The sequence below is a fragment of the Chenopodium album genome, chromosome 23 (genome assembly GCF_948465745.1).
Source record: "Chenopodium album chromosome 23, dcCheAlbu1.1, whole genome shotgun sequence".
Classification (NCBI taxonomy): Eukaryota; Viridiplantae; Streptophyta; class Magnoliopsida; order Caryophyllales; family Amaranthaceae; genus Chenopodium; species Chenopodium album.
In genome coordinates this window covers 11,657,672-11,684,950 of record NC_137856.1, presented here as the reverse complement: position 1 = coordinate 11,684,950, position 27,279 = coordinate 11,657,672, and the positions used below count along the sequence as shown (strand labels likewise).

At 37.2% G+C, this 27,279-nt stretch overlaps 1 protein-coding gene across 1 annotated transcript; it reads left to right on the top strand.

Moving 5' to 3' along the window:
• Positions 1 to 26,427, top strand: LOC145606850 (putative acyl-CoA dehydrogenase IBR3). Its single transcript, XM_081662693.1, has 17 exons — positions 1 to 200; positions 1,529 to 1,663; positions 1,786 to 1,926; positions 2,049 to 2,180; positions 3,301 to 3,486; positions 3,718 to 3,795; positions 4,965 to 5,084; positions 6,214 to 6,312; positions 6,401 to 6,518; positions 8,503 to 8,768; positions 16,314 to 16,499; positions 17,554 to 17,696; positions 22,242 to 22,326; positions 22,428 to 22,637; positions 22,788 to 22,940; positions 23,027 to 23,131; positions 25,690 to 26,427. The coding sequence occupies exons 1-17, from the start codon at positions 57 to 59 to the stop codon at positions 25,879 to 25,881; spliced, it is 2,493 nt and encodes an 830-aa protein (XP_081518819.1). The 5' UTR covers positions 1 to 56; the 3' UTR covers positions 25,882 to 26,427.
• Positions 26,428 to 27,279: the final 852 nt, after the last annotated feature.

Sequence of the window (27,279 nt, the reverse complement as noted above, 5' to 3'; positions counted from 1 at the left end):
AGATAAATACAAAAACCAAAAGCGGTAAAATTAGGAAAACCTCGGCATAATTTTCAATGGCGAAGCTAACATCGGAGCTAACAACAGACAAATTATCCTCTGATCCTCAATTTAACGCCGTTTCACTCTTCAATTATTGCCGTGCTCACGTCCATGGCTTCCCTTCCTCTGCTACGCCCTCTCACTTCTCTGTTCGTCAGGTATTTCTCTCTTTTCTGTACAATTTCATTAATTTTAATATGATATGATAGTACTAGTATTTTCTAGGCTCGCTATTATTTTTGATTATATGATATAGGTTAAATGGTTAATTCTTGCTTTATCAGATTGCATGCATAATTTGAACTCGGATTTATTTTATTTTATTTTTTTTAGTTTTTAATTTGTCTTTAGTTCATTTATATATGATTAAAGTAATAAATTCTTGTACAAGTTGTTCTAATCTTTTTGTCACAAACTTTTCTTTCAATTTGCTTTCTGGGTTTCAAAGTTAAAAATTTTGGCATCAAATTCTGGTTCAAGTTTTTCTAATTAGTTTGTCACAAGCTAATTTTTGTAATTAATTATGGTATTTGAAAAATACTATCCAGATCATGCTGACAATAAGTTTGTCAAATCCTTTTAGAAGGATTTGAGATCAAATTTTATGTGTACTTTCAAAATATAGCTTTTTGTAGTACATAATAAGATATACTTCCTCAGTTTCTTTATAATTGCATCATACAATTTATCTTGATATTTAAGCTAAGTAGACCTCACATGATATAATACACTTTAAATGAGTTAAGAGGTTGTTAGGAGTATTATCAAGTGGGCCATAAGCTTTAAATAAAGGTAATACAGCAGTACAATTTTCACTATAAAAACCTTCATTTTATAGTGTGTTGCATTTACTGTGATATTTTCATTTTAAGGAACTGTTGCAACTATAAGTATACGGAGGAAGTATGATTTATCAACAACTACTTAAATCAGCTCGCGAGGGAGCTTTTTAAGCTTAATTAAGATGTTAGATTTTCCCCAATTGATGCCTGATTCGGTTCGAATTCTGATTAGTTGAATTCTAGTAGGCTCTGGATTACTTGATATGCTTTTATAAAAAAAAAAAAAATAGAAAATAAAATGAATTATCGATGATATAAGGTGTGCCAATAGTTTACAAGAAGAGTAATTTTGGATAAAGAAAATATGTTTTTCAAAGAAATTGATGTCGTGCAATGTATAATTATACACATTTCATAAGTATTTATTCATGAATTTAGTGTTGTATCATATAAGGGGGAAAAATGAAAGACTCCCTTGAGTGAACATATGTGACAATGGTGAATAAGAAATGGCTTATGATTCTGAAATTTGTTGTCATTTATTTTGAAAAGGTCGTAAATACAAAATATACTTATACTCTTTCATCAATAAACTTTTAAATTATGTTTTTATTGATGCGTAGCATGTTTATTTTACTCCATTGTTGCCGTCTAATTACCTATATTGCTGCTGATCTAATTTGTGTGATTGCTTTGCTTCATAGTTTGGGCATGGTCAATCAAATCCTACATTCTTGTTGGAAGTTGACGCCAATGGTATTTTGAACCGGTATGTCTTGAGAAAAAGGCCCCCTGGGAAACTGCTCCCGTCTGCTCATGCGGTTGAGAGAGAATTTAAGGTTATTCTTTAGTATAAAGCTCTTTGCTGGTGATGCATAACTGTGGTGACAAATCCATGTGAATCATAATCTATTTTAACTGATTAAAACTATTCTGTCCTCTGAAAATTTTATTTTTACAGGTATTACAGGCATTGGGTACTCATACCAAAGTACCAGTTCCTAAGGTCATTTGCTTGTGCATTGATACAAGTGTGATTGGAACTTCTTTTTATGTGATGGAGTATTTGGAGGGTCGCATATTTTTAGATCCAACCCTTCCGGTACGTGGTTTATTCTTTTGTTCCTATGATGTTTCATATCCATGTTGTATGTCACTCTATACTGATGATCATGTTCATTTCTAGTCTTGGCTTGGCATTAATTATAATATTGCTTTTAGTAGGGTTTGGAACCACATAGAAAGAATGCAATAAATCGAGAGTCAGCTCGGGCATTAGCTTCTTTGCATCAAATTGATGTTGACACCATTGGTTTAGGAAATTACGGGCTTCGTGAAAACTATTGCAAAAGGCAGGCAAGTGAATCTTTACGTTGTTTTAGCACATTATTTTGTTTACTCAACTGATTATCTTAAGAATAATCTGTGTTTGTGAGCTATGTTCATGGAGTTTCTTGCACTATGATGAAGTTATGAAATTAAGGACTCTTTTTAATGAGAACAGCTGTGTATGGTAGATAGCGGCCATGCTTTATTTGTATGCTTAAATGCACAAGGAGTATTGATGTTGGCTGCAGTTGCCTTTGTGTATCTAAAGAGAAGATCATGCATATGATTGAAGGTCCCTACCTTTGAAACTGTGTCATTAGTTTGGCATCCTTCATATTCTTGAATTGTTATTACTTCCTCCACCTTTAAATAGTTGTCAGCATTGGCTCCTTTAGATGTCCAATTTAACTCTTCTAGTTTCTAATAACAATTGAACTAAAGCATAGCATATGTCAAAGTTCTTCATCATGTTATATTAAGAGTAATAACAAAAAGAAATCAGAGATTAAGAATAAGCAATTTTTTTCTCTGTTTTTTTCACCGTATTGCCTAGACTTGACGGTTATTAGTGGATGGAGTAACAATATATTCAGTTTAAGATTGCTTTTACTATCTGAAATTAATTGTAGGATTGTTGATACTTTTTGTTTTTAATTAGAGAAAAAATCTATTGAAACAAGAAGCAAAAATTTACCAAGGGACAAGATGTCCTCACTGAAAAGCACAAAAATAATTATAATATAAGCCAAAGCTTTTTAGCTTCCCACTTCACTAATTCTTAAAAGTCCCAGCTTCCCTAGCCAGTATGGATATCTGATACATAACCTTGTACATTTCAAACACTATAACTTAAAAATTAAGAGGTGAATAAAAGGATGGTATACATGTATAGCTATTGAAGTAGCTCGTGCTCACAGGCTTGTCATGGTGTTTTTACTCTTTTTAGATTTCAAAATATTGGCTTTTATTTGTTAATAGCCTGCTTGCTTAGAGTGCATACCAAACTTTTTACCTTCTGACTGCTTATACAAAACTATCTATTTATTTTCAGATTCAATAGCTTCCTTCCCATTTCAAGTCTATATATGTCATAGATAAAATTCGAAACTTTCTTCTAATTCTTTCTTATGGAAATGGTATTAATCAGGTAGAAAGATGGGGAAAGCAATACATGGCATCAACTGCAGGAGGTAAACCCGAGAGAAATCCTAAAATGCTAGAGCTTATCAGCTGGTTGCACAATAATTTACCTTTGGAAGATTCATCTGGATCTGCTTCTGGTCTAGTCCATGGTGACTTTCGGATTGATAATCTTATCTTCCATCCTAATGAGGTTCGGTGCTGAAATTTTCATAGTGCTCTGTATTAATTATGTTAATAACTTTTATCTATTTATTCATTATTTTATTTTTTTTGGTGGAACAAATGGTGGTATTAATAATTTATCATCTTCGAAATTACGGAGAATAGTTTCAAATCATGATTTTATTTGTTGTTGTCATCGTAGTGTATAGTCCCCAATACTTATGTCTTTGACCAAACACTAATCTTTTGAATGCTTCAGGATCGAGTGATTGGAATCCTGGACTGGGAATTGTCTACTCTTGGAAACCAAATGTGTGATGTTGCTTACAATTGCTTGGTAATAATCACTATGTTTTAATCGAGCTTATTCATTTTATTTGTTAAATTTTGGAAATTTTGTCATTTAATACCTTTAAAATAGATTGTTTTGAAAATGACTACCAGGACTTCTTTTATATAACTACCATTGAAAGTCAAAATCTTTTGATTTTGCTACCCACTAACAGTTTCTGTCAAGAAAACCGTTAGTGTGGCCCACTCTCTACTTATTAATTTTTTGTCACTCGATTTGTGTGCCGAAATTGTTCTTTTAAAGTTTTGGGGCTTGTTTTGGCCCTTAAGAGTCCAAATTGAACTTGAAATTGACGGAAAATAACATTAATACCTCGTTTTGCATGTAAGAAACGTCTCGATTTGCGTACAGATATATTTTAAATGAAAGAGTTGTTCGGTTAAGATTTAAGGGGTCGTTTTAGCCCTTATGGGTCCAAATTGAACTCGAAATTGACAAAAAAATAAAGTTAATACCTCGTTTTGTGTGTTAATAATTGTATCAATTTATGTGTCATTATTTTTTTTTTTGCAGTCGAAGTTGTTACTTTAAGGTTTTGGTGGGTCGTTTTCGCTCTTAAGGGTCCAAATTGAGTACAAGATTGCGAAAAAACAACGTAAATGCCTTGTTTTGCATGTTGAATTTTTATTTAAGACCATTATTCACACGCAAAACGAGTATTTACGTTGTATTTTTCGCAATTCTTAACTCAATTTGGAAACATATTGCTAAAGTAACTCCGAAAACCTTGATCGAACAATTCTTTCATTTTAAATACATCGGTATGCAAATCAAGACGTTTCCTGACACGCAAAACGAGGCATATATGTTGTTATTATATCCGATTCCGAACCCAATTTGGGTCGTTGAGGACCTAAACGACCTCCAAAACCTTAAAGGAACAACTTTTGGCACGCAAATCAAGGAAATAATATTTTAAGCGTTAATACTAACGGAACCCTAACAGAAAACACTAAGTGGTAGCAAAATCAAAAGATTTTGACATATATATATATATATATATCTTTTTTTTTTTCCCTTTAAGGTAGTTATTTCCAAAACAATGCAAAATGACAAAATTTCCTTAAATTTCTGTTGTATTCGTATCCTCTGTTTGGTTTGTGGTTAAATGTTTTGGGATCGTTTCTAATAGATTAGTGACAATTAATTTGCAGCATTACGTTGTGGATTATTCTATCGATAAGATAGGTCAGGACAAAGGATTGGAAGAAACTGGGATACCAGAGGGGATTCCTTCAATGGCTGAATACTTAGCGGAATACTGCTCTGCAGCTGTAAGATTTGCAGTTTGATGCTTCAATTAAACCATCATTTGGGATGCTTTATTTCATTTGTTGTTTACTTTGAGTCTGTTGTTGGTTGAGTTCTGCAGTAGAAATGGTTCAGTGAGTCATGTAAATGCATAGCCCAAAAGCTATTTGAAAATTCTTCTACCAATAATGCTATTTAGAAATGGTTCATTGAGTCCCCCCCAAAAAAAAAAAGAAGCTATTTACAAAAATTTTACACTTTTATGTTAACTTATTGTGTTCAAGTTAAAAGCTATCACAACTATGTGTGCTCTAGCATATATAAACTTACGTATTCTCAAACAACTTGCATATCTGCAGTCTGCAGTCTGCTTCCTGTTATATTGGCATAGAATTTTAAATGGAAATGCTCTGTCAGGTTAATGATTTATGCTGTCATCCTGACTATAGTCTGAGAATAGGTGAAGTGATTTTAACTGTCATCTTGACTGTAGATTTAATAAAACAAAGTGATTTGTAAAAAATATTTCAGTTTGGTAATTATTCCGACACTGGTACTATATTATGCCATGGATCTTTGTCATATTACCATTTAACTCTTTGGAAGCAGTGCACATATTGGGGAAGAAGGCACTAATGCTTAGTTCTTTACTATTCAAGTTCCCTTATCTGTATATACCTAAACTTTGAGAACTTGTTTGAACTCATTGGTGCTGTTCCAAACGCACCTAAAATGTCCAGGACTAAACAGAACTGAACTTAACTGTCATTAACTGAACTTATTGGGCATTAACTGAACTATTGGGCCTAATACTTCCATTTTCAAGGTGAAAAGAACAAAGCTTTAATTTATTGAATTGATCACACATTGAATTTAACAATTCTCATGAAGTTGCTGTAAATGGTGATGCAAACCTGCTTGTAATAGTACTAATTGTTGGGATAAAGCAAGAAATCAAAGAGGTTGTGCTACAAAGTGCACGAAAAATGGCTTTTGAAACTATCAATGGGAGAACATTTTCGGAGATAAAATGATAAGAATGATCTAGTTTATATCACCAAGGATATACCCCTGTTCAATCAAATTTTGAAACTTTTCTCAGATCATTTAATTTCTGGTGAACTTCAAATGACTGTAATCTCTGAAATGTAGGGAAAGCCTTGGCCTGCTGCTCACTGGAAATTCTACATTGCTTTCTCTCTGTTTCGTGCAGCAGCTATCTATGCTGGCATCTACAGTAGATGGATCATGGTAAAGATTCTGTGTGTCAAACTCTCAAACTTGCTTAAAATTACTGTGCTTTTGTGCTGTTTATTGATCTTTCTCCACCAATGTGAAGGGTAATGCTTCGGGAGGAGAGCGGGCGATCCATACAGGAGCCAAAGCTAATGCTCTAATAGATTATGCATGGTCCTTTATAGCTAAACCTTCTGTACTTCCGGAGCGTCCCCCATCTGGTATGTCCTTGTAATTAAATCAGATGTTCAAATTAGTACTCACATGCTCTAAACCATAAATTAGTTAAGTTAGATGTTATAAATTTCGAATGACTTATTCCGAAATTTTAACTTATAGGTTCTAAATTTTAAAACGTGCGTGTGTTCTAAAATTTTTTGTTATATGTTCTAAATTCGAAAGCATATGTTCCAATTTTTACTCGTATGTTCTATATTTTTACTTATATGTTCAATATTTTTACTCTCGATTGCCTCTGGGTCATTTGTCAATTGTCTTAAAGACTCTAAGGTCCTGTAGTTCTTCTCTAGCATTTCAAGAACCTTTTTTTGACCAAATATTGATCCAAGTGTTTTGTTCTTTCGGCTGAAACATAGAGAGAGCAGCCCATTCCACTCTTTAAGTTTGCCACTATAGGAAGAGGCTTTCTTGGTTCAATACGAACGACTGAGGAATCGACCTTAGGTGGGGGTTTGTAGAACGTGTGAATTTAAAAATTATTACTCACACACATGTTCAAAATTATTAGTCATATGTTCAAAATTATTTGTCATATGATTTAAATTTAAATTTGAGTCGCATGTTCTAAATTTTTACTCATATGTTCTAGATTTTTACTCACGTGTTCTAAATTATAGATCAGTTCTCATATAAGTATGAATTCTCACATATGAACCTATTCTCACCGGAACCCTCCCTTATATATATATATATATATATATATATATATATATATATATATATATATATATATAAGTAATTTCATTTTAGCAAAAATAATTTCAGTTCAGCAAAAATAAGGTGAATTAAATAGGGCCCTAGTATGAAAAAATTTAGGAGTTTTCTGTAAAGCGAATTTGTCTTGTTATTCACCAAATATTGTGTAACGATTCATGTTAGCCGACCCCAATCATTTTGGGACTAAGGCTTTGTTGTTATTGTTGTATTCACTAACTAAAATAATAGATGGGTGATTGGGATTGTGAACTGAACCTAGGTCACTAGGCCCGTGGAGGATTCCTCATGCTTCTGGCGTATATGTAGTGACTCCTTGGATTTGCTTCTTTGGCCACACGACTATCTGCTTTATTGAATTCTTTGTTGGTTGCTCCTCAAATTATTTCCTCCTCTTTTTGCTTGATTTTCGTTAATTACTTATTCTTAGACATTTTTTTTTCTTACTCTATCTCTTTTATCTTAAATGCTAGTATCTATTTCAATTGATCTCTCCGTTCCTAAAAGTGTAACTCACTTTAAATTTTTAGCCGAAAGTTCAACTCACTTCTACTCTATTCCTATTCATGAAAACTCCTTTTACTATATTACATCTCCTACTTTGTTTATTCCTTTAATACTGTCTCTTACTTCGGTCACGTTTTTCTTGCACCCACTCACATTTTCCATTCCTAGAAACAAGAGTCTACACTTAGCGAGTTGAACTATCAGGAACCAGGAGTAATAAACAGTAATTTAGTTTATTAAGGTGTTTCTGTCTAGGATAATTTGGCTTTAATCTCTCTGATTTTATGTTTAACATGCCTCATGTACTGAAAAATTTCCTAGATACATGTTTATTTTATTTTTTATTGTTTATTTTATTTTTTTTGTTTTTTTTGTTTTTTTTTTTGTTTTTTTCTGTAAGGAGTATTATATTTTACTGGTAAAGTATAAAATCAAATAGCAGATCTGCCTAACTTGTTTGGATGAAATTTAATACCTGGACAGCTGGGCTGCTATCTTAGTTGTGAAATTAATGCCTCTGTTCAAAATGTAATATCTTGAATCATTTTTTTTCTAATTCTTAAGAAAAAGCTTAAGTAGGATCCATGAAAAAATCAGTAACAACTTGTCTGTGTTATAAACAGCTCACCCTTTTTTGAGTTCTGGCACTAATGTATGTCTTGAGAAGTTAAGAGTAAAGGTGTATGCAATCTATGCATATGACATTACATTATTCTTAAATTAACATTTACTTAAAATCTTCAGGCCCATTTTCATCAGATCATGTTCAAAATTATGGAAATCAACGTGAAATTCCAAATACTTTAGAGGAAGGAGGCAAGTATTCTTTAAGTGGAAGGGTTATAGAACTCAGGAGCAAATTGATCAGATTTATGGAGGATCATATATACCCCATGGAGGACGAGTTCTATAAACTTGCTTTGTCTCCTTCTCGCTGGACTGTTCACCCTGCAGAAGAGAAATTAAAGGAGCTGGCAAAGAGAGAAGGGTTATGGAATTTATGGATACCTGTATGTAATCTTGCTTCTGACATGTTTTCACTTTCCTGTGTTGGTTCTACCTAAAAATGAACATTTTATTATGCAATCTAGGAATTTTTCTTGTTTTCATAAAACTTTTTAATTAAAATTATGCAGAGTAGATCCAAGCTATGTGAAATCCCAACTAGATACGTCACATAATTCCATAGGATCATAGGAGGACCAGCATAACCTGCATTTGTATTTCCTAAGGTCCACCTTCTAATAAGGGTTATTAGAGGAATTTACAAGTTCAAACTTAGGTTAAATCATCAAGAGAAAGCTAGATTTATCATAAAACCAAAAAGCTATTAAGGATAGAGAAATGTTCAAAAAGGCTCATGGTGCACCAAGGTGATTAACGCCGTTGTAACAACTGCTGGAGCACGCAAGCATAAGGAATGGATCACCTACGAACGTAGAGGGAAAAAGGCCCAACCGCAAGCACCAGCTCAGCAAGGAAGCTTCTAAAATCAGAGCACCAATCGGAGAGCAGCAGTAGGAATTGTAGCAGCTACATTCTTGCATTTTGTCTCTTCTGTTTTGGCTTGTTATGTAAATATAAGAAAGGGGAAGAGGGAGTGTGTTGGTAGGCAGTCATTTGTAATCACTAGGCTAAGGAGATTTGTACCCTAAAGGTACTCACCTGAGAGTAGTGGCCTCAAGCCACCTTGTTTTCCAAGCTTTCACCTTCCAATCAATAATCAACAGCCTCCTTCTCTTAAAAATTGCATCGTTATTGCTTATTCCCAATCTTATTACAACAATAGTGAATTAGTGTGTTACAAGTGGTATCAGAGCGGCGGTCCTGCGACCACCACCACCGGAAACCACCGCATATTGCTCTGTTTTTTCAAAAAAAAAAAAAAAAAATGGTTATTTCTGCAACTCAAAGGTGCGACAACTTGGAAGAACAGTTGGCTGGAGTGCAAACCCAGCTAGGAACATTGGAGACGGCGATGAAAACTCAGGAAGAGTCACTCAAGAAATCATCGATGGAGGAAGCGGTTCAACGGCTCGACCACCGGTTTGAGTTGTTCCGGCAGCAGCAGGAAGCTCAAATGACGGTGAACACCACCACCCAAAATCAGTTTTTCGAAGAACTTCGGAATTTGGTGAATCAGAGAAACCGCGAGCAAACGGAGGGGGCAAATTTCGTAAACCGCAATCGGAATGAACAAAATGGTGGTGGCGACTATCTTTGAAAGCCGAGGAAGCTAGACATGCCGCTCTTCGAAGGATTAGACCCCGATGGTTGGATACTCAAGGCGGAGAAGTACTACCAGCACTACCAACTCACGGAGGAACAGACGCTTCAAGCCGCCGTCTCCGCCATGGAAGGCGATGCTCTGAGATGGTTCCAATGGGAGAATAGGAGGCGACCCATACCAAGCTGGGAGAGCATGAAAAATCGCATCTTGCGTCAGTTCCGGCCAACTCACGCCGGAAGTCTACACGAGCAATGGCTAGCAGCGATTCAGGAGACCACGGTGGCTGATTATCGGAAGAAGTTTATCGAGTTGTTTGCTCCGTTGGAGGATATACCGGAGACGATAATGATGGGGCACTTCATAAACGGACTGAGCGAAGACATTAAGGCAGATGTGAGGTTGATGAACCCTTTTAATCTGGAGCAAGCTATGGAAATAGCGGGTCGGGTCGAGGAAAGGAACCGGGTTGGAGGGTTAAGAAAAGGACCCGGGTATTTTGGATCGGGTAAATCCATAGCAAGCAGCAGCGGGTCTGGGCTTAAAGGCTCAGCTGGGCCGAGTGGATCTGGGCTCATTAGAACATATGGGACTCCAGCCCAGCAAGCATCTTCAATTAAGAGTTGGCCACGAGCTCCTTCTGAATCGCAAGCATCTGTAAATTTGTGAGGCCAATTAGCACCACCTCAGTCAGAAGTGGCGAACCACGGCGGCTAACCGACGCCGAACACCAAGATCGGAAGGCAAGAGGCCTTTGTTTTCGCTGTGACGAGCGATGGAGTGCCGGGCATCGGTGTAAGAACCGAGAAATGAGCGTGCTTCTTCTGGGGAGCACTGACGACGGCGATGAGGGGCCTTCAAAGGTCACCGACGACGACGCCAGCGAAGAAGCGTTATCACCCAAGGTCACTTTATGCTCGGTGGTGGGTATTTCTAACCCGAAAACGATGAAACTTGAAGGGAAGGTGGGACCCAGGTCGGTGGTGATCCTCGTGGACCCGGGCGCAACCCACAACTTTATCTCCGACGGATTGGTGGCGGAGGTGGGAGTGCCCGTGACAGGTATGCAGGAATTTGGGGTCTCTTTGGGTAATGGGGATATTATTGTGGGTAAGGGAAGATGCAGGGGAGTAAGGGTAGTCATTAATGGTGGATTTGTGATAGTGGAAAATTTTTTGCCATTGAAATTGGGTAATGCTTACTTAATTTTGGGGATTGAATGGTTGGAAACACTTGGACCAGTTGTGCATAATTGGAAAACTCACCTCATGAGTTTTATGGTGGGTGAGGAAAAGGTGACTTTGGAAGGGAACCCTGCCTTGACTCGAACTCGAGTCACCCTCAAGGCGATGATCAGGAACTTGTGTCATGAACGGGGAGGGTTTTGGGTAGAAGTAAACCATGTGGAGAAGGCTGAGCAGAAGACAGTAACTAGAGAGGCCGAGGTGCCGAGGTGGTTATCTGAAGTGTTAGAGCAGTTTAAAGGAGTATTTGTTCCTCCAAGTGGGCTACCTCCAAAGCGTGGCCACGAGCACGCTATCATATTGAAGGAAGGGAGTGACCCCGTGAGCGTTAGACCATATAGGTACCCTCAATTTCAGAAGGATGAGATTGAACGCCTAATCAAGGAAATGCTCGAGGCAGGGATAATTAAACCATCCGTGAGCCCCTTTTCAAGCCCTGTTCTTTTGGTTAAAAAAAAAGATGGTTCTTGGAGATTTTGTGTAGATTATCGAGCCTTGAATCGTGAGACAATTCCCGACAAATACCCCATTCCAATCATCGAAGAGCTTCTTGATGAGTTACATGGGGCGGCGGTGTTCTCAAAGCTAGACCTCAAATCGGGGTATCATCAAATTTTGGTTAAGGAAGGGGATACGCACAAAACCGCCTTCCGAACCCATGAGGGCCATTACGAGTTTCTCGTGATGCCTTTCGGACTAACTAATGCCCCGGCCACCTTCCAAGCACTCATGAACGATGTGTTTAGACCGTATTTGCGGAAATTTGTGTTAGTGTTTTTTGATGACATCCTAATCTATAGTCCGGATAAGGAGAGTCACTTGGGGCACATGAGGGTGGTTTTGTCCAAGCTAGAGGAGCATAGCTTGGTAGCAAACTTCAAGAAGTGTGAATTTGGTCAAGCCAAAGTCGCCTACTTGGGACATGTAGTGTCCAAAGATGGAGTGGCTGTCGATTTTGAAAAAATACGAGCCATGGTGGATTGGCCGATTCCGAAAAATCTGAAAGAATTGCGGGGTTTTCTTGGATTGACCGGGTATTATCGGAAATTCATAAAGGGGTATGCTCAAATTGCAAGGCCCTTAACCGAGCAATTGAAGAAGGACAATTTTGGGTGGTCGGATGGAGCTACAGCAGCCTTTGAAAGGCTGAAATCTGCCATGATTTCAGCCCCTGTTCTGATTATGCCTAATTTCAGCAGGAAGTTCATAATAGAAGCTGATGCTTCGGGGGTATGGGCTAGGCGCGGTACTAATGCAAGAGGTAAGGCCCGTGGCATTTTACAGCAAATTGTTGGGGCCGAAATCACAAGCTAAAGCCATCTACGAAAAGGAATTAATGGCTATTTGTTTAGCCGTAGTGAAATGGCGACACTATCTTCTTGGGCGCCATTTCATAGTGAGGACTGATCAGCAGAGCTTGAAGCACATTATGGAGCAAAGAGAAATAAGTGGAGAGTATCAAAAATGGGCTCGAAAATTATTGGGGTTCGATTTTGAGATCCAATTCAAACCCGGGGCTAGCAATAGAGTGGCGGATGCCTTATCTAGGAAGGGAGGAACCGAAGGAGAACTAACAACCATGATTTCCACGGCTGGAATCAATTGGGAGGGGTTGGAACAGGAGATCAAATCTGACCCAGATTTGAGCAAAATTACAGCAGCCTTGGAACGTGATGCAAAGGCTCATGCGGGTTTCACACTTGAGGCAGGGAGGTTGTTCTTCAAGGGGAGGGTGGTAATTCCTAAAGAATCACCTTTGATTGCCAAACTTTTAGCCGAATATCATGATAGTCCGGTTGGAGGGCATCAAGGCGAAACCAAGACATACTTGAGAGTTGCGGCGGAATGGTATTGGTCGGGAATGCGGAAGGAAATTAGTGCTTATGTGAGGCAATGTGGAGTTTGTCAACAAGCTAAACACTCACAGTTGCAACCATCCGGGCTACTCCAACCCTTGCCTATTCCGGAGGCCATATGGGAGGACATCTCGATGGACTTTGTTGAGGGATTACCCCTCTCGAAGGGTATTGACTCCGTGTTGGTTGTAGTGGACAGATTGTCCAAATATGTGCATTTTATCGGCCTGAAACACCCATATAGTGCACTGACAGTAGCTGAAATGTTCGCTAAAGAAGTTGTAAGGCTTCATGGAGTGCCCACCTCAATTGTCTCGGATAGGGATCGCATTTTTATGAGTGTGTTTTGGAGGGAGTTATTTAGATTGCAGGGGACAGACCTTAGACGAAGCACTTCATATCACCCGCAAACCGACGGACAAACTGAAATCGTCAACAAAACTCTAGAGACATACTTGCGTTGTTTCGTGAATGGCAAGCCCAAATCTTGGGGTAAGTGGTTGCATTGGGCGGAGTACGCTTACAACACATCTTACCATGCTTCGACAGGGTTCACACCCTTTCAGGTGGTTTATGGGAGAGAGCCACCAAAACTGATCAGAGTAGGCAGAGGGCAAACCCCGGTGGATAGGTTAGAGGAATGGCTTCAAGAGAGGAATTGGGTGCTGGATGACTTGCACATGAACCTAATCCGAGCTCAGAATAGGATGAAGATTAATGCGGATAAGCGAAGGAGGGAAGAAGAATTTCAAGTTGATGATCTGGTATTCTTGAAGCTACAGCCATATAGGCAGAAATCTCTTGCCAAACGACACAATGAAAAGTTAGCTCCTCGTTTCTATGGTCCCTTCAAGGTGGTACAGCGCATTGGTAAGGTAGCATATAAGCTGGAGCTACCACCTACCTGCAGAATCCACCCTGTATTCCACGTTTCACAGCTCAAACGCGCAATAGGAGATAATTTGGCAAGTCCTACAATACCACAGCAGCTGACAGAAGAGCTGGAACTTAAGGTGGAACCAGAGAGCGTACTTGGGATCAGGACAGCTAAGACTAACCCAGAAACGCGTGAGGTATTAATTAAGTGGCAAGGGCTGCCCTTAATTGAAGCTACTTGGGAGGAAGCATCTACCATTCAGGAGAGATTCCCAACCTTTCACCTTGAGGACAAGGTGACTCTTGAAGGAGGGGGAGATGTAACAACTGCTGGAGCACGCAAGCATAAGGAATGGATCACCTAACGTAGAGGGAAAAAGGCCCAACCTCAAGCACCAGCTCAGCAAGGAAGCTTCTAAAATCAGAGCACCAATCAGAGAGCAGCAGTAGGAATTGTAGCAGCTACATTCTTGCATTTTGTCTCTTCTGTTTTGGCTTGTTATGTAAATATAAGAAAGGGGAAGAGGGAGTGTGTTGGTAGGCAGTCATTTGTAATCACTAGGCTAAGGAGATTTGTACCCTAAAGGTACTCACCTGAGAGTAGTGGCCTCAAGCCACCTTGTTTTCCAAGCTTTCACCTTCCAATCAATAATCAACAGCCTCCTCTTAAAAATTGCATCTTTATTGCTTATTTCCAATCTTATTACAACAATAGTGAATTAGTGTGTTACAGTGATTAACGCCGTCTCGCCTAGACCAAAAAAGGTACACGGCCTAGGTTGCCTTGCACCTGAGCTCATCCTTTTATACACTAAAAGAAAGAGCCACAAAGGAAAAATGATGTAGACATGATAAGACTCCACATAGTTGGCATCCTCATTTAGTAGATCTATATAAACCTCGAAAACAAAAACTAAACAAGGGACACTGTGCCCTACTGCTAATTTATTGAGCCATCATCTGTCGACAAGACATGGATAGGATATTTAAAAAAAACCCATTTTCCTCATGTTGTTTTTGAATTAATGAGGCATGTGATTTGTGCCAAGTGCCTAATACTTGCGCTAACGACAGCTTCACTACAGCAGCTGCAACACTTCGCCGAGTTCGTCTTTTAGGTTCGCTGCTTTAAGCTCTCTAAATTAGAAATTAACCAGAATCATTATATTGGGAACCTTTCCAGTTCCGGAGTCTGCCAGATTAGTCTGTTAAACTGCTCTTAGAGAATACATGTTCAATTGATTTATTTGCCAGCCATAAAACACGTTAAAGATCACGTGTACTCATTTGCTCAACCAATCTTTGGTGTATAATCTGCTTCAAGGGTTCAATTGACAGATAAGCTCATCTTATGTAAGCTTTGTTAGCACAAATTACTAGTTTTCCCTGCCCACGTCTTTTTAAGGCACAGATAGGCAGCTGTCATTTTTTGTTTTTTGTTTTTTTGTTTTTTGTTTTTGGTTTTTTTTTTTTTTTTTTTTTTTTTTTTTTTTTTTTTTTTACCAGCCTTGGTCACTTGATGTCCTTGCAAAGAAATTATGCATTTTTAATGATTCAGAATTTTTCTCAACATCCAACACATTACACTACTTGTGGTGTTGCAAGGTAAACACTTATAAGAGAAATCGTGTCTTTTTATTCTAAGTGCAGATCCAGTTGATACACAGCATTTTCTTCTTTTGCTTCAGTAGCCATAAACAGATTTAGAATGGCAGCTTGATTCAATGCTGACTGGTTAATGAAAAGGCTACCCCCTGCTTCTATTAAAAATACTTTTTTTTTGTTACTAGGGCTCTCTTTTAAGTGGTTACCTTGCAATACCACGATAAAGTTTTACAATCAACTTCAATTAAGATGCACACTCCCCCGGTTCCTTGCAAAAAATTAAAAAAACAAAAAATGGCTCCAAAAAAAGTTTAAATATCCAAAATAATCAATTCCTAAGACGATACTGTGCAGCCTAGGTAATACATTAATTATCCAACATTTGATTTCTTGAGGTGATCTTATCCCCTACTTCTTACATTGAATAACAAGTAATTTCTTGGATGATTTTGGAGCCCTCAGATTTTTAAAGCGGATGGCCCCCTCTAATTTGTGATTATGTTAAGTAATGTCTTGATGTCTAAACTAATCTGTTAGCATAAATTGCATCTATTGGTACTTGAAAGGGCACGAGGATATCTTTTTTTTTACCTTTTTTTTTATTAAAATATATATATATATATATATATATATATATATATATATATATATATATATATATATATATATATATATATATATATATATATATATTAATATATATATATTTTAATTTTTTCTATTGACATTTATCTTAATTCCATGCAGTTAGATAGTGCTATGCGTGCTAAGAAAATATTTGCCAGTGGAAAAAGCCAAAAATCCCCTGGTGGTCAGTTGCTTGGACCAGGACTCTCCAACCTTGAATATGGACATCTGTGTGAGATTATGGGCCGTTCTGTTTGGGCTCCTCAGATTTTCAATTGTGGGGCTCCTGATACTGGAAATATGGAGGTAATGTCAACATGAAATGCAGTGAGCTTTACTGTGACCCCTTTATGCTGTAAAAAAACTCACGAGCATGTATGAATGTATAAAATTATGTTCTTGACTTTTTTCCTTTTCAATGAGTAAAGATTTAATTGTTTTTAAATTACATTTATTCACGTGATTTGTAACTTAATTTAATGCCTTAAGAGCAGATCACATTTAACAAAAGTGACTTTGGATTTTCTCCCTTATCAAAAGATGTATTGAACAGGGAGATAGTTGGGTTTGCTCCCCAAAGATAGGTAGAGTTATGTTAGATTGGCTAGGTTGAACCTAGGGCATCATGATATATTGTCTTTCTCATCATTCGGTGGAACATTGCTATTAAAAAATAAAGAAATGAAACTTATATTTGAATTTAATTTGTTCTTGATTTGGTTCACCATAAATTGGAATGCCAAAGTACCCTTTCACAGTTTGTTCCTTTCATTTCCGTCCAATGTTTAATTTGTTCCTGATTTGATTTACCAGAAATTGGATTGCCTGAGTACCCTGACGTAGTTTGTATATTAGCTAATATGAAAATTCCAAAGTTACTTGATGCCGAGTTGGGATGCCAGTATATGAACCTATTGTTTGTTGGTCCTGTCAAACTTAATGACACAGATGGCTCATCTGCTCTGTTTAAGCTAGCCAACTAGACTGGGCATATGATAAAATTTATCTTCTGTTGGAGTGTATATAAGGAGTCATGATGATTGCTTTGTTCAATATGAGGATGTTTATTATTGTAATTTATCTTCTGTTGGTACCCACAAAATGGATTGCTAACTCCTAATTCAAAATGAGGCATGGAAGGGAGCCACTATGAAGAAGTTCCAGGAGTTACGAAAGAAGCTTCGAGCTCATATTGGTCAGCCCCCTCGGTTGGGGGGGGGGGGGGGGACCTTTCCCGTGCCGAAGACGAGCTCGTCTTTATTCTTAGTTCCGAATATTTTTACTGAAAATGTTTTACATCTAAATGCTTGATCTTTGCTTGATAGAAGGCTGATCTTGGTACAACACATTCTATGTGTAGGTTTTACTACGATATGGGACTGAAGATCAACTAAAAGAATGGCTTATTCCTTTGCTAGAAGGCCAAATACGTTCTGGGTTTGCAATGACAGAACCACAAGTAGCATCCTCCGATGCGACAAACATTGAGTGTTCCATAAAAAGGTTGGTAAATAGTCCTGTTCATGCCTCAGGAAATCTTATATACTAAATCTTATATAATAGTATATAGGTTAATATTTTGCTGAAACTTATTTACAAAAGCTGAGATAAAATAATGACAATAAGTCAACAATTAAGAATTTATTTTACAAAAGTGGAGATAAAATTCTCAATGGTAACCCCCGAAATGGTAACCCTCTTTTTCTATTTTAATTAAGTGAAATGCTTTTAAATGACTAAGTACAAAATGACCCCAATTAAGAATTTATTTTCACTTAAAACCTTTTTTTATAAAAAAAAAAAAAAAAAACAAAAACAAAACCACCAACTTCAAACCTTCCAGCCACCGTTACCCCTTCCCCCCTTCATTGTTGAAGTCAGGCCATCCTCTCTGCCGGTGCCGAAGCTTCCCCTTCCTCCGATGGCGACGCTCCCTCTCTCTCCTTCCACCGCAACTCCCCCCTCTTTCTTCTCCACCCAGATCGAACCTAAACCACCGTGGTTAGATTTCGACTGTGGTGTGACGACTCGGGTTAGGGTTTTGAACCACCGCCACCTTTGTCGAAACCCTAAATGGATGGTTAACATGAGCCTACTAGTAGATATTGTCTTCTCTGGCTAGCTCTAGCTCACTAGAATTTGCTTTGGTGCAAAAGTCCTACCCAAAAGCATCTACATGTTGAGGTATTAACCCCCATATAGAGAAGGCTTAGTTCTCCTCAACTTTCGATGTGGGAGCGCCATAGAAACCTTCTCCTCTCCTTTAAGGAGCCTGCATCCCAAAGGCATAACATGGGCCCCGACTCTGATACCATCTATAACACCCTAGGTAAACATGAGTCCACTAGTAGATATTGTCATGTCTAGGCCCTAGCCCGCAAGGATTGGCTTTGGTGCATGACAGATGTCCTGCCCAAAAGGCCTCTTTGTAATCAATACACAACCTCAAACTCCCATCCTTCTTTTTCACAAATAAAACGGATTAAGTTGAGGCACTAAGTCTAATAAACCCCTAGTCTAGCAATTCTTGCAATTAGACCTTTAACTCCCCCATTTCAGTTTGTGCCATCCTATACGGTGCTTTTAAAATTGGTGTAGTCTTGGAACTAGGTCTATGGTGAACTCAACCTCCCTCTTAGGTGGCATCCTCGAGATTTATTTTGCTCTTTCACAACAGAAACATCCTAAATTCTTTTCCTCTCCACCATGCTCAGGTCTTGGACACAACAAAATTATAGTAGGTAGTTAGGTACCCCTTAGTCACTAGCTTCCTGATCTTCATTGTGGAAATAAGCCCATATCCCATAGGTTTCCCAAAACGTCTATAAGACACGAATTTTCCCAAAGGATCCCTTAAGTGCACTTTCTGAACCTCAGAATCTATCTTGCCCTTGTACAAACTTAGCCAATCCATCCCAAGTATAACATCTAAGTCTCCTAATGAAACTCAATAAGGTTAGATGGGAAATTAGTTTTTCCTATCTTTAAAAGCAAGTCTTTATAGAGTTTATTACATGGAATAATTTTACCCCTAGGTAAGCAATCATAAATCTCTCAACTGGACTCAATTCAAATAAGTTCAACTGGGTTACAATAGATGTAAAAATAAAAGAATATCTTGCTCCAGAATCAAACAAGGTTCTACAGACAGTGAATAAAGAAGGTATCGATGAATACATTGGAGGATCTATCTGTCCATTACAGATAGGTGTCGTTGTTCCTTCCCAGATTAGCATTATTGTTGTAGCTAGTGTTGGTGGTACTATTGTTGGTGTTGCTTCCATTGTTGTTGCCAGGTCTCCAATTTTGTCCATTTTTTCCTATATCCCTGATTTTGAAAAGTGTTAGACCTTTGCTGATTGTTCCCACCGTTTTCTTCCTGTCTTTTCTATGCAAAACACCTTGTGCCCCTTCTTGTGGCAATACCAACAAAACACCAAATTCCCTTCATAGTCTCTCGGTTCCTCACATCAACAATGTTCCCATTTTTAGGCTTCTTGGAGTTGCTTGGATTGTTCCCAAAGTTACCATGGTCCTTTCTCTTTTCCCTAGCGTTACTATTCTCAGCGTAATCCCTAGAACTCAGCCCTTATAAGTGGCCAGCCCTCTCATACACCTAAATTTTCCACCTAAGTCCTTTTGCAATTGCTTAGTTAACCCCTTGCTCTCAAGTTCCTCGGTTGGGACCACTTTAGGTGCGCACCTAGCTAGGATCATGAACTTGTTATACTCGACATGCTACCCATATGCAGGTTTGAGCTTTTTGCTTCCTAGAAAGGTGGGTAAAACTTCTTTTTCAGTGCAGTCTTAAAGGCTTCCCATCCAAAGTTGGCTTAAGTCTCTCGGCATTGTCCCTCCACCACCTATAAGCCTCGTCTTTTAGGTACATTGCAGCCTCATCAACTCTCATGTACTTAGGGCAGTTTAAGGCTACAAATATCTTATCAAATTTGTGTTCCCAATTCTCTAAAAAGGTAGGGTCAGCCCCCCCTTGAAAATAGGCGGCTTCACTTAAGCTAGTTTCTTAAACATTTCTGCATGAGGATCGGGTTGTTACCCACGGTTTTGGTTCAGGTTCAGCTAACATCCAAAGAAGCCTCGTTACGAGCCATAGTACCCCGACCCCTGAAAAGTGAAAAACATTCACTCAGGAACAAACTTAAGGTATCAAGCAAAGCTAGACATGTAGTCACGAAATTCATCCACACATAAATTGGTACAAGAAGGCACTTAGTTTAGTGTACCCTTTTGTAACAATTTGCTAGGTAAATCAACATTTTTGAATAAAACATTCAAAGCAAATCAATGTAAAATAAAATAGTTCCCATCCCGTGGAACTTTCACTTGATTAGTCAGTAAAAATCTTGGAAGAATAATAGTTGGTGATCAGAAATCAAATTGCCATAGATAAGGTAACAAAACAATAACCATAAAGATGATGATACCATTAATTTAAAACTTCTTCATCGTATTTTAAGTGGAAAAATACTAACATAAACATTATAGCTCTAGCTACTTATTTAATATCCCAAGATAAGTCATTACTAATTACATAAGATCATTTCTTATAAAGCTCCATCCTAAATGAGGTGCCTTCAAGGCACCACGTTGTCCTTCTTGTCATTATAAACTTCTATGTCAAAGCTTGGGTATGTCTCATCCTAAGAATCTTTTATACTTATAGCCTTGTAGAGTGGGTTTGGATTCCTAGTAACCCTTTTTCCTGCATTTGCGTCTACACGTTCTCCCATTCCCGTTGAAGATCAGGAAGCTAGTGACTATGAGGTACCCACTATACTTTTGTTGTGTCCAGTAGTATGGTGGAAAGCAAAAGAATTGAGGATGTTACGGTTGAAAACGAGTTTTTAGATGTCTTCCCATAAGAAATCTCGGGGATGCCACCTAAGAGGGAGGTTGTGTTCACCATGGACCTAGTGTCGGGAATTGCACCAATTTCAAAAGCACCCTGTAGGATGGCACTTGCTAAATGGGTGAGTTAAAGATCCAATTGTAGGAGTTGCTAGACAAGGGGTTTATTAGACCTAGTGCCTCACCTTGGAAAGCACCGTGAAAAAGGATGGGAGTTAAAGGTTGTTTATTGATTACAGAGAGGCCTTTTGGGTAGGAATTCTGTCCTGCACCAAAGCAAATCCAATCCTAGAGAGGACAATATCTACTACTCTACTAGTGGGCTCATGTTAGACTTGGGGTATTACAGTAACTCTCTTGGTTGGTGTCGCTAAGTACATAATGAAGCGTACTTTGTATTTGATAAAGTTATATGTGCTTGTATTTGGCCAATATCTTCTACCCGCAGTGGCTAATCTTGCCTCTTTAGCAGTTTATGAGTGTTGTGCCTTTTTTCGAGAGTTTTTTCTCTCTCTCTCTCTCTCTCTCTCTTTTTTTTTTTTTTTTTTTTTTTTTTTTTTTTTTTCATTTCATAATTTTAAAATTACAAGACTGCTGGAACTCGTTTGAAAACAGATAATGCATATTTTAGGATTTCTAGGGTGTTAAATCACTTTCTAAATTGTTATGCACTGAAAATCTTAAACCATTGTAGACATGTTTGCCTTCCAATTGAAGGGTTTATTCTTTTCATTACCAATTAATAGTTGGTAGTTCAGATTTTAGAACAATAGCTTGAATGCCTCATCAAATTTCAAAAATACCCAACAGCTTAGCATATCAAACAGTCAAACTCCCCATCTTCTAGGAGGAGTTGAGGAAAGATACTCTTCCTAAGCACAATATTTAGTTACAAAGTACTTTTTTCATCTCACTTGTTTTCCTACAAGCAACATTATAAACAATCACTCTTAATACAAGCTCACTAGGCAGAGAACTTAGTGAGCAACTTGATCAGCTTGATACACATGTACTCTTTGCAAAGGAAGGAAATGGGACTTGATGTTCAATACGTTATTACTTCCTGTATCATGTGGTAGATGTTTCTTTTAATTTTTTTTGCTTATTTGTCTTTGTTAATGCTATGTTGTATCCCTCATTTTTTTTTGGTAAAAGGATATTATGTAAATGTTTGTGTAGAGATGGTGATTCATATGTCATAAATGGAACCAAGTGGTGGACGAGTGGGGCCATGGATCCAAGGTGCAAACTTCTCATTGTTATGGTTAGTTCCTTTTCTGAGGAGTAGGTGGAATGATAACCTTGATAACCTTTGGTTATATTGAAAACTCGGTGCATTCATTAATTTGATGGTATGGGGTGTAGGGTAAAACAGATTTTGATGCCCCAAAGCACAAGCAACAGTCCATGATCCTTGTTGATGCTAAAACACCTGGAGTACATATCAAGAGACCACTGATGGTGTTCGGCTTCGATGATGCCCCTCATGGTCATGCTGAAGTATCCTTTCAAAATGTGCGCGTGCCAGCCAAGAACATTCTACTTGGAGAAGGACGTGGATTTGAAATCGCACAGGTTTGATTGGGTTTTTTTTATTTATTTATTTTATTTTATTTTTTTTATTATCATGTGTTATTTATTTTTTTTAAAAGAAATGTTTTCTAAAATACAGTAGAACGGTGAAGCATTCTGTTCCATGAGATTGTAACATTTATATTCTTGCAGGGAAGGTTAGGACCTGGAAGACTTCATCATTGCATGAGGCTTATTGGTGCTGCTGAGCGTGGTATGCAGATGATGGCTGAAAGAGCCCTTCAACGTAGAGTGTTTGGTAAACTAATTGCTCAGCAAGGCTCATTCCTTTCAGATATTGCCAAGGTAACACTTGCTCTAAATTGCATTTTTCGTGTAACCTTTTGGGGAATTGTTAAATCTTCTTTATAAATCTACTGAAATGTGTGCAGTGTCGTGTAGAGCTAGAGAAAACTAGACTTCTGGTTCTGGAAGCTGCTGACCAACTTGATCGGCTTGGAAACAAAAAAGCACGTGGGACCATAGCGATGGCTAAGGTACTTTGCTGTTGTTACTCTTGTTTTTATTATGTTGCATTCCCCATGTTGTCCATCTAGCCTTATTAGTGAAAAAGGGGCTATTATCACAAGAAATTTTGCATGCATGACACACCAAAAAGGGGTTAATTGACTGTGGTTTTGGTTAATCGCTAATTTTGGGTCACCATTCCTCTGAGTTCTGACCTGAAGTCGTATCTGTTAAAATGGCTAACTGGTGAGCCGATTACCCGGAAAATTCAGTAGTTTCAGTTTGGGTAATGGTTTTTCCAATAAGCAAGGACAATATGTTCATACATATAAAATTATAAACTATAAGGCAGAAACTATAAACAGGGTATAATCCTCCGTTCAACCGAATCTCAAACTAAATTAAATAGTAGAAAGCTTAATATCATTAAATTGAATTAAAGAAAAATCAATAAAAGTTAAACCCAAGCATCATCAAAGAGCTACAGCAAGAAGCAGCTAATATAGCAATGCACCAAGTTTTAACCTTCGTTTGTCATATTCAGTCAATCAATCAATCAAAGCCTTAATCCCATTAGTGGAGTCGGCTATATGAACCAAAAGTGATTATCCGTGTAGTCATCAACAAAAATCTTCTTCCTCCATCCCTTACGATCAAATATCTCATTCTCATGCAAATATCGTTGATGATCATAGCTTTTACCAGTACATAAACGAAGAACACAAAAATTAAAGAGACACAATACTTCTTAAAAAAAAAAAGGTTGCGAATAGGACTATGGAAGGATTCAATCTATACTTATATATTAAAAAGCATTCCTAAAACAGAATATGTTCCACGTGTTACCTTTTTTCAAGTTCGACATGTCAGCAATATGTGCCACATGTCACTATATATATGACATGTCACCTTCACAACATGTATTAGGTTTGCATCTTAAAAATGCTTATAACAAGACTTGAACTCGCGACCAACAAGTCTTTAGTTACAAGTCTTACCATCATAGCCATTTATTAATTGTGTTTTTTTATCCAACAAATTATAGTTAACTTAGATAAGTTACTTGGTGTTTTATTATACTATTTGTTTTCATTATGTAATGATTGAGTTTGGCAACTAAAAAATGTTTAAAGTAAGACCTAAACTCGAAACCAACAAATACAAACTAGTAACCCGGGGCATCGTCCGGGCCACACACTAGTTATTGTATGAAAAACAAAATTAAAACAAACTAAAGCTCTACCAAGTTACCATATTAATTGTGTGGTGTTAGCAAGCTATCTTCAATAGCTAACAACAGAGTTCAAAAGTTAGAATTATTCCTCTCCAAAATTTGTAGAGTCATAGATCTGTAAATAATGGAGGATAAATTAAATGGAGTAATGTAATGAAGGGGGAGGGAAATTTGTGAATTCTTTGCTTTTTAGCCTCGGTCATTAAAGACTGCTTCGTTTTTTTTTTTTTTTTTTTTTTTCTTTTTTTACTTGCAATGTTTCTTGTTTTCACGTGTCAATGCATAACTTTAATCGTTTGCATCTTTAATTTTATATATTTATAAATTATAAAAATTAGATTTTAATAAAGTAAACATTAAAACAAATCTAAAAAGATCCCACATGATTATATTTTTCATTAACTATACATCACAAAATTTCAATCTAACTTGAGTATGTGAATAGTAGATACTATTGAAAGGTTGCGGGAAATAATAAATGGAGGAAAGAATATTACAAGGTTTAAACAGTAAATGCACACATTTAATGACTGTTATACACTCCTGTTAAAGTTAACAGGTATCTAATAACTATCCACTAAGCATTTGTTCTTTTTATTTTCCATACTTAAATGTCTAATTTCTATAAAATCTAATCTCCCATAAGTTCATGTAAATAGTGGTTGTATTAGTAGTGTAACTAGGTTAGGTCCCGTGCCATGCACGGTTATTTTAATTACTCTATATTTTCTTATTATAAATTAATTTATGGCATACAAAATAAAAAGCTAATATCTTTGTAGAATAAATTATATTCCACCATAATTACATCTTCTGTAAAAAGATTATTTATTTCCTTATTAATCCGTACTTAATTGCGTAATAACATAAGATAGGTAAATATTATTGCTTGTTTATTTGGTTGACAAAAAACACTTTTCTTTTAAATAACTTCCCTAAATAATTTTTTTTAATTAATTAAAAAAATAAAATGCTAAGGACACACCAGGAGATGACACGTGTCATTGCTGGTGTGTCTTTTAGTATATAGTTATCGATAGAGAATCTGTGGTTATATTGGTAGTTAGTGTATATTATCTGGGTTTTTTGAAGTCTAATTTTTCATTGTGGGTAGGGCATTCGATATGCAATCTGAAAATTCTGGTATCCAAAATTGTATTAAAACCTCAATTGTTTGTGCTTGGGTTTGGAAATCATTAATAGTGTTATTTGTTGTCTGATAATCAGATTTTTTTTTGTTATTTTTTTTTTAAACAATATGTTAAACAGTTAATGAGCTGCTACTCACTCTACGCTCACCCTTGCCTATAGAATCTAATAAAGTTATGTTGTCATTTTTATGATACACCCCAGGTAGCTGCTCCAACCATGGCGCTGCAGGTGCTTGACATGGCCATGCAGGTGCATGGTGCCCTGGGATTGTCCAATGACAGTGTTTTGGCACATCTGTGGGCAACGGCAAGGACCCTGAGAATTGCTGATGGTCCAGATGAGGTTCACTTGGGTACTATTGCCAAATTGGAGCTGCGAAAATCCAAGATGTAAAGCTTCTAAAATATGAAAAAGCAAAAGTTTAATTACTTGCAAGCCAGCCTCTGTTGATCCCGACAATGCCACCGCAGAAAAGAGGGATAAGTCCCTCAAATATAACTATTGCTCAAAATAAATGTTGTAAAACTATGTAAAATATCACATTTTTCACTTCTTTACAAAAACATAATATAGAACATTTTATAAATGTTGTAATGTGAGAGTGAGGGATAGCTCAATTGGTTAGAGCTTTCTTTCCGATATTAGGTGATTTTGGGATTGATTATCATCATTAGTCCCAAAAATAACGCTTTTAACAAATGGTTAGAGCTTGTGAGAGTGAGGAATTGGTTAGAGCTTTCTTTCCGAATTGGTTAGAGCACAAACAACGCTTTTTTTTTTTTTTCTAGTCAATTGGTTAGAGCTTTTTTTCCGAATAAACAATGAACATTCAACGCTTGTATTGTAATTTGTAAACTGATATGGATTTCATGATACTTTGTGAAAACAAACATAAGCTTTGCTATATATTAAAATCAGAACAATATGAATTTGTGCTGAGGAATTTCCAGCAATTCATGGTTCTTTACTTCTTTTCATTCAATTTTGCTTGCCCTTTTTAAATCAGCCTTTTGTCCCTTTAAATAGAGACTATGATCGTGACATTTTAAGGAAGCAGTACAAATAATCTTCCTAGGAATATACAATAAAACTGCTGAAAAAGACGCTTGTAGTAGCACCACAAACACACAAAATTTAAGATGAAAAACATATCTTCTAATCTTCTTGCAGCACCTTTGTGCACAACAATCCACTATTACTTGAGCATGAGTAGAACCATATTGGTGCAGCAGCAGCTTGGAGCAGCAACAGCATACACACTTGCAGCAGTTTGGTATTAATAAAATCATGTAAGTGTTTCCTTTACCTATTGTTTGTTACGAGTGGTAGCTACTTTTCCTAAGGGTAACCATTACTCCTCATTTGTTACCTTTCTTGATTCGAAGATAACAAAATCCTTTTCTTTCTCATTTGTTTCCATTTCGTTTCCATAGTCATACCAAACAACTAATAATGGTAAAACTTAATTTTACCCTTTTGCTGTCTAATTTGCTTCCATTTCGTTTCCTTTCCTAATTTTATATCATTCCCCCCTTTCCCCCTATTGAGCTTTGCCATGCTCCATTCCCGGACTAAGAAGATAGGGAAAGAGCTTAGGAGGCATCCATTACCTTTATTCCTTCCTCGGAAGGTGCTTGAGAGGGGGTAGTTTTCCTTTGTAAAGCAATTCTATTTATTTTAAATTAATTACCTTCTATATCTCTCTTTTGGCTTTCTTTCCTCTCTTCAAAGCCCTTTCATTTCTCGTCCCCTTGCTCTAGCCAAACCAAGAATGGAAAAGAAGTCCATTTA

Excerpts from the sequence above, each read along its gene's own strand:
- LOC145606850 (XM_081662693.1), top strand. The coding sequence starts at position 57 with ATGGCGAAGCTAACATCGGAGCTAACAACAGACAAATTATCCTCTGAT. Across the intron at positions 1,927-2,048 it reads TTTTAGATCCAACCCTTCCG|GGTTTGGAACCACATAGAAA; the intron begins GTACGTGGTTTA and ends TGCTTTTAGTAG. Across the intron at positions 23,132-25,689 it reads GGACCATAGCGATGGCTAAG|GTAGCTGCTCCAACCATGGC; the intron begins GTACTTTGCTGT and ends GATACACCCCAG.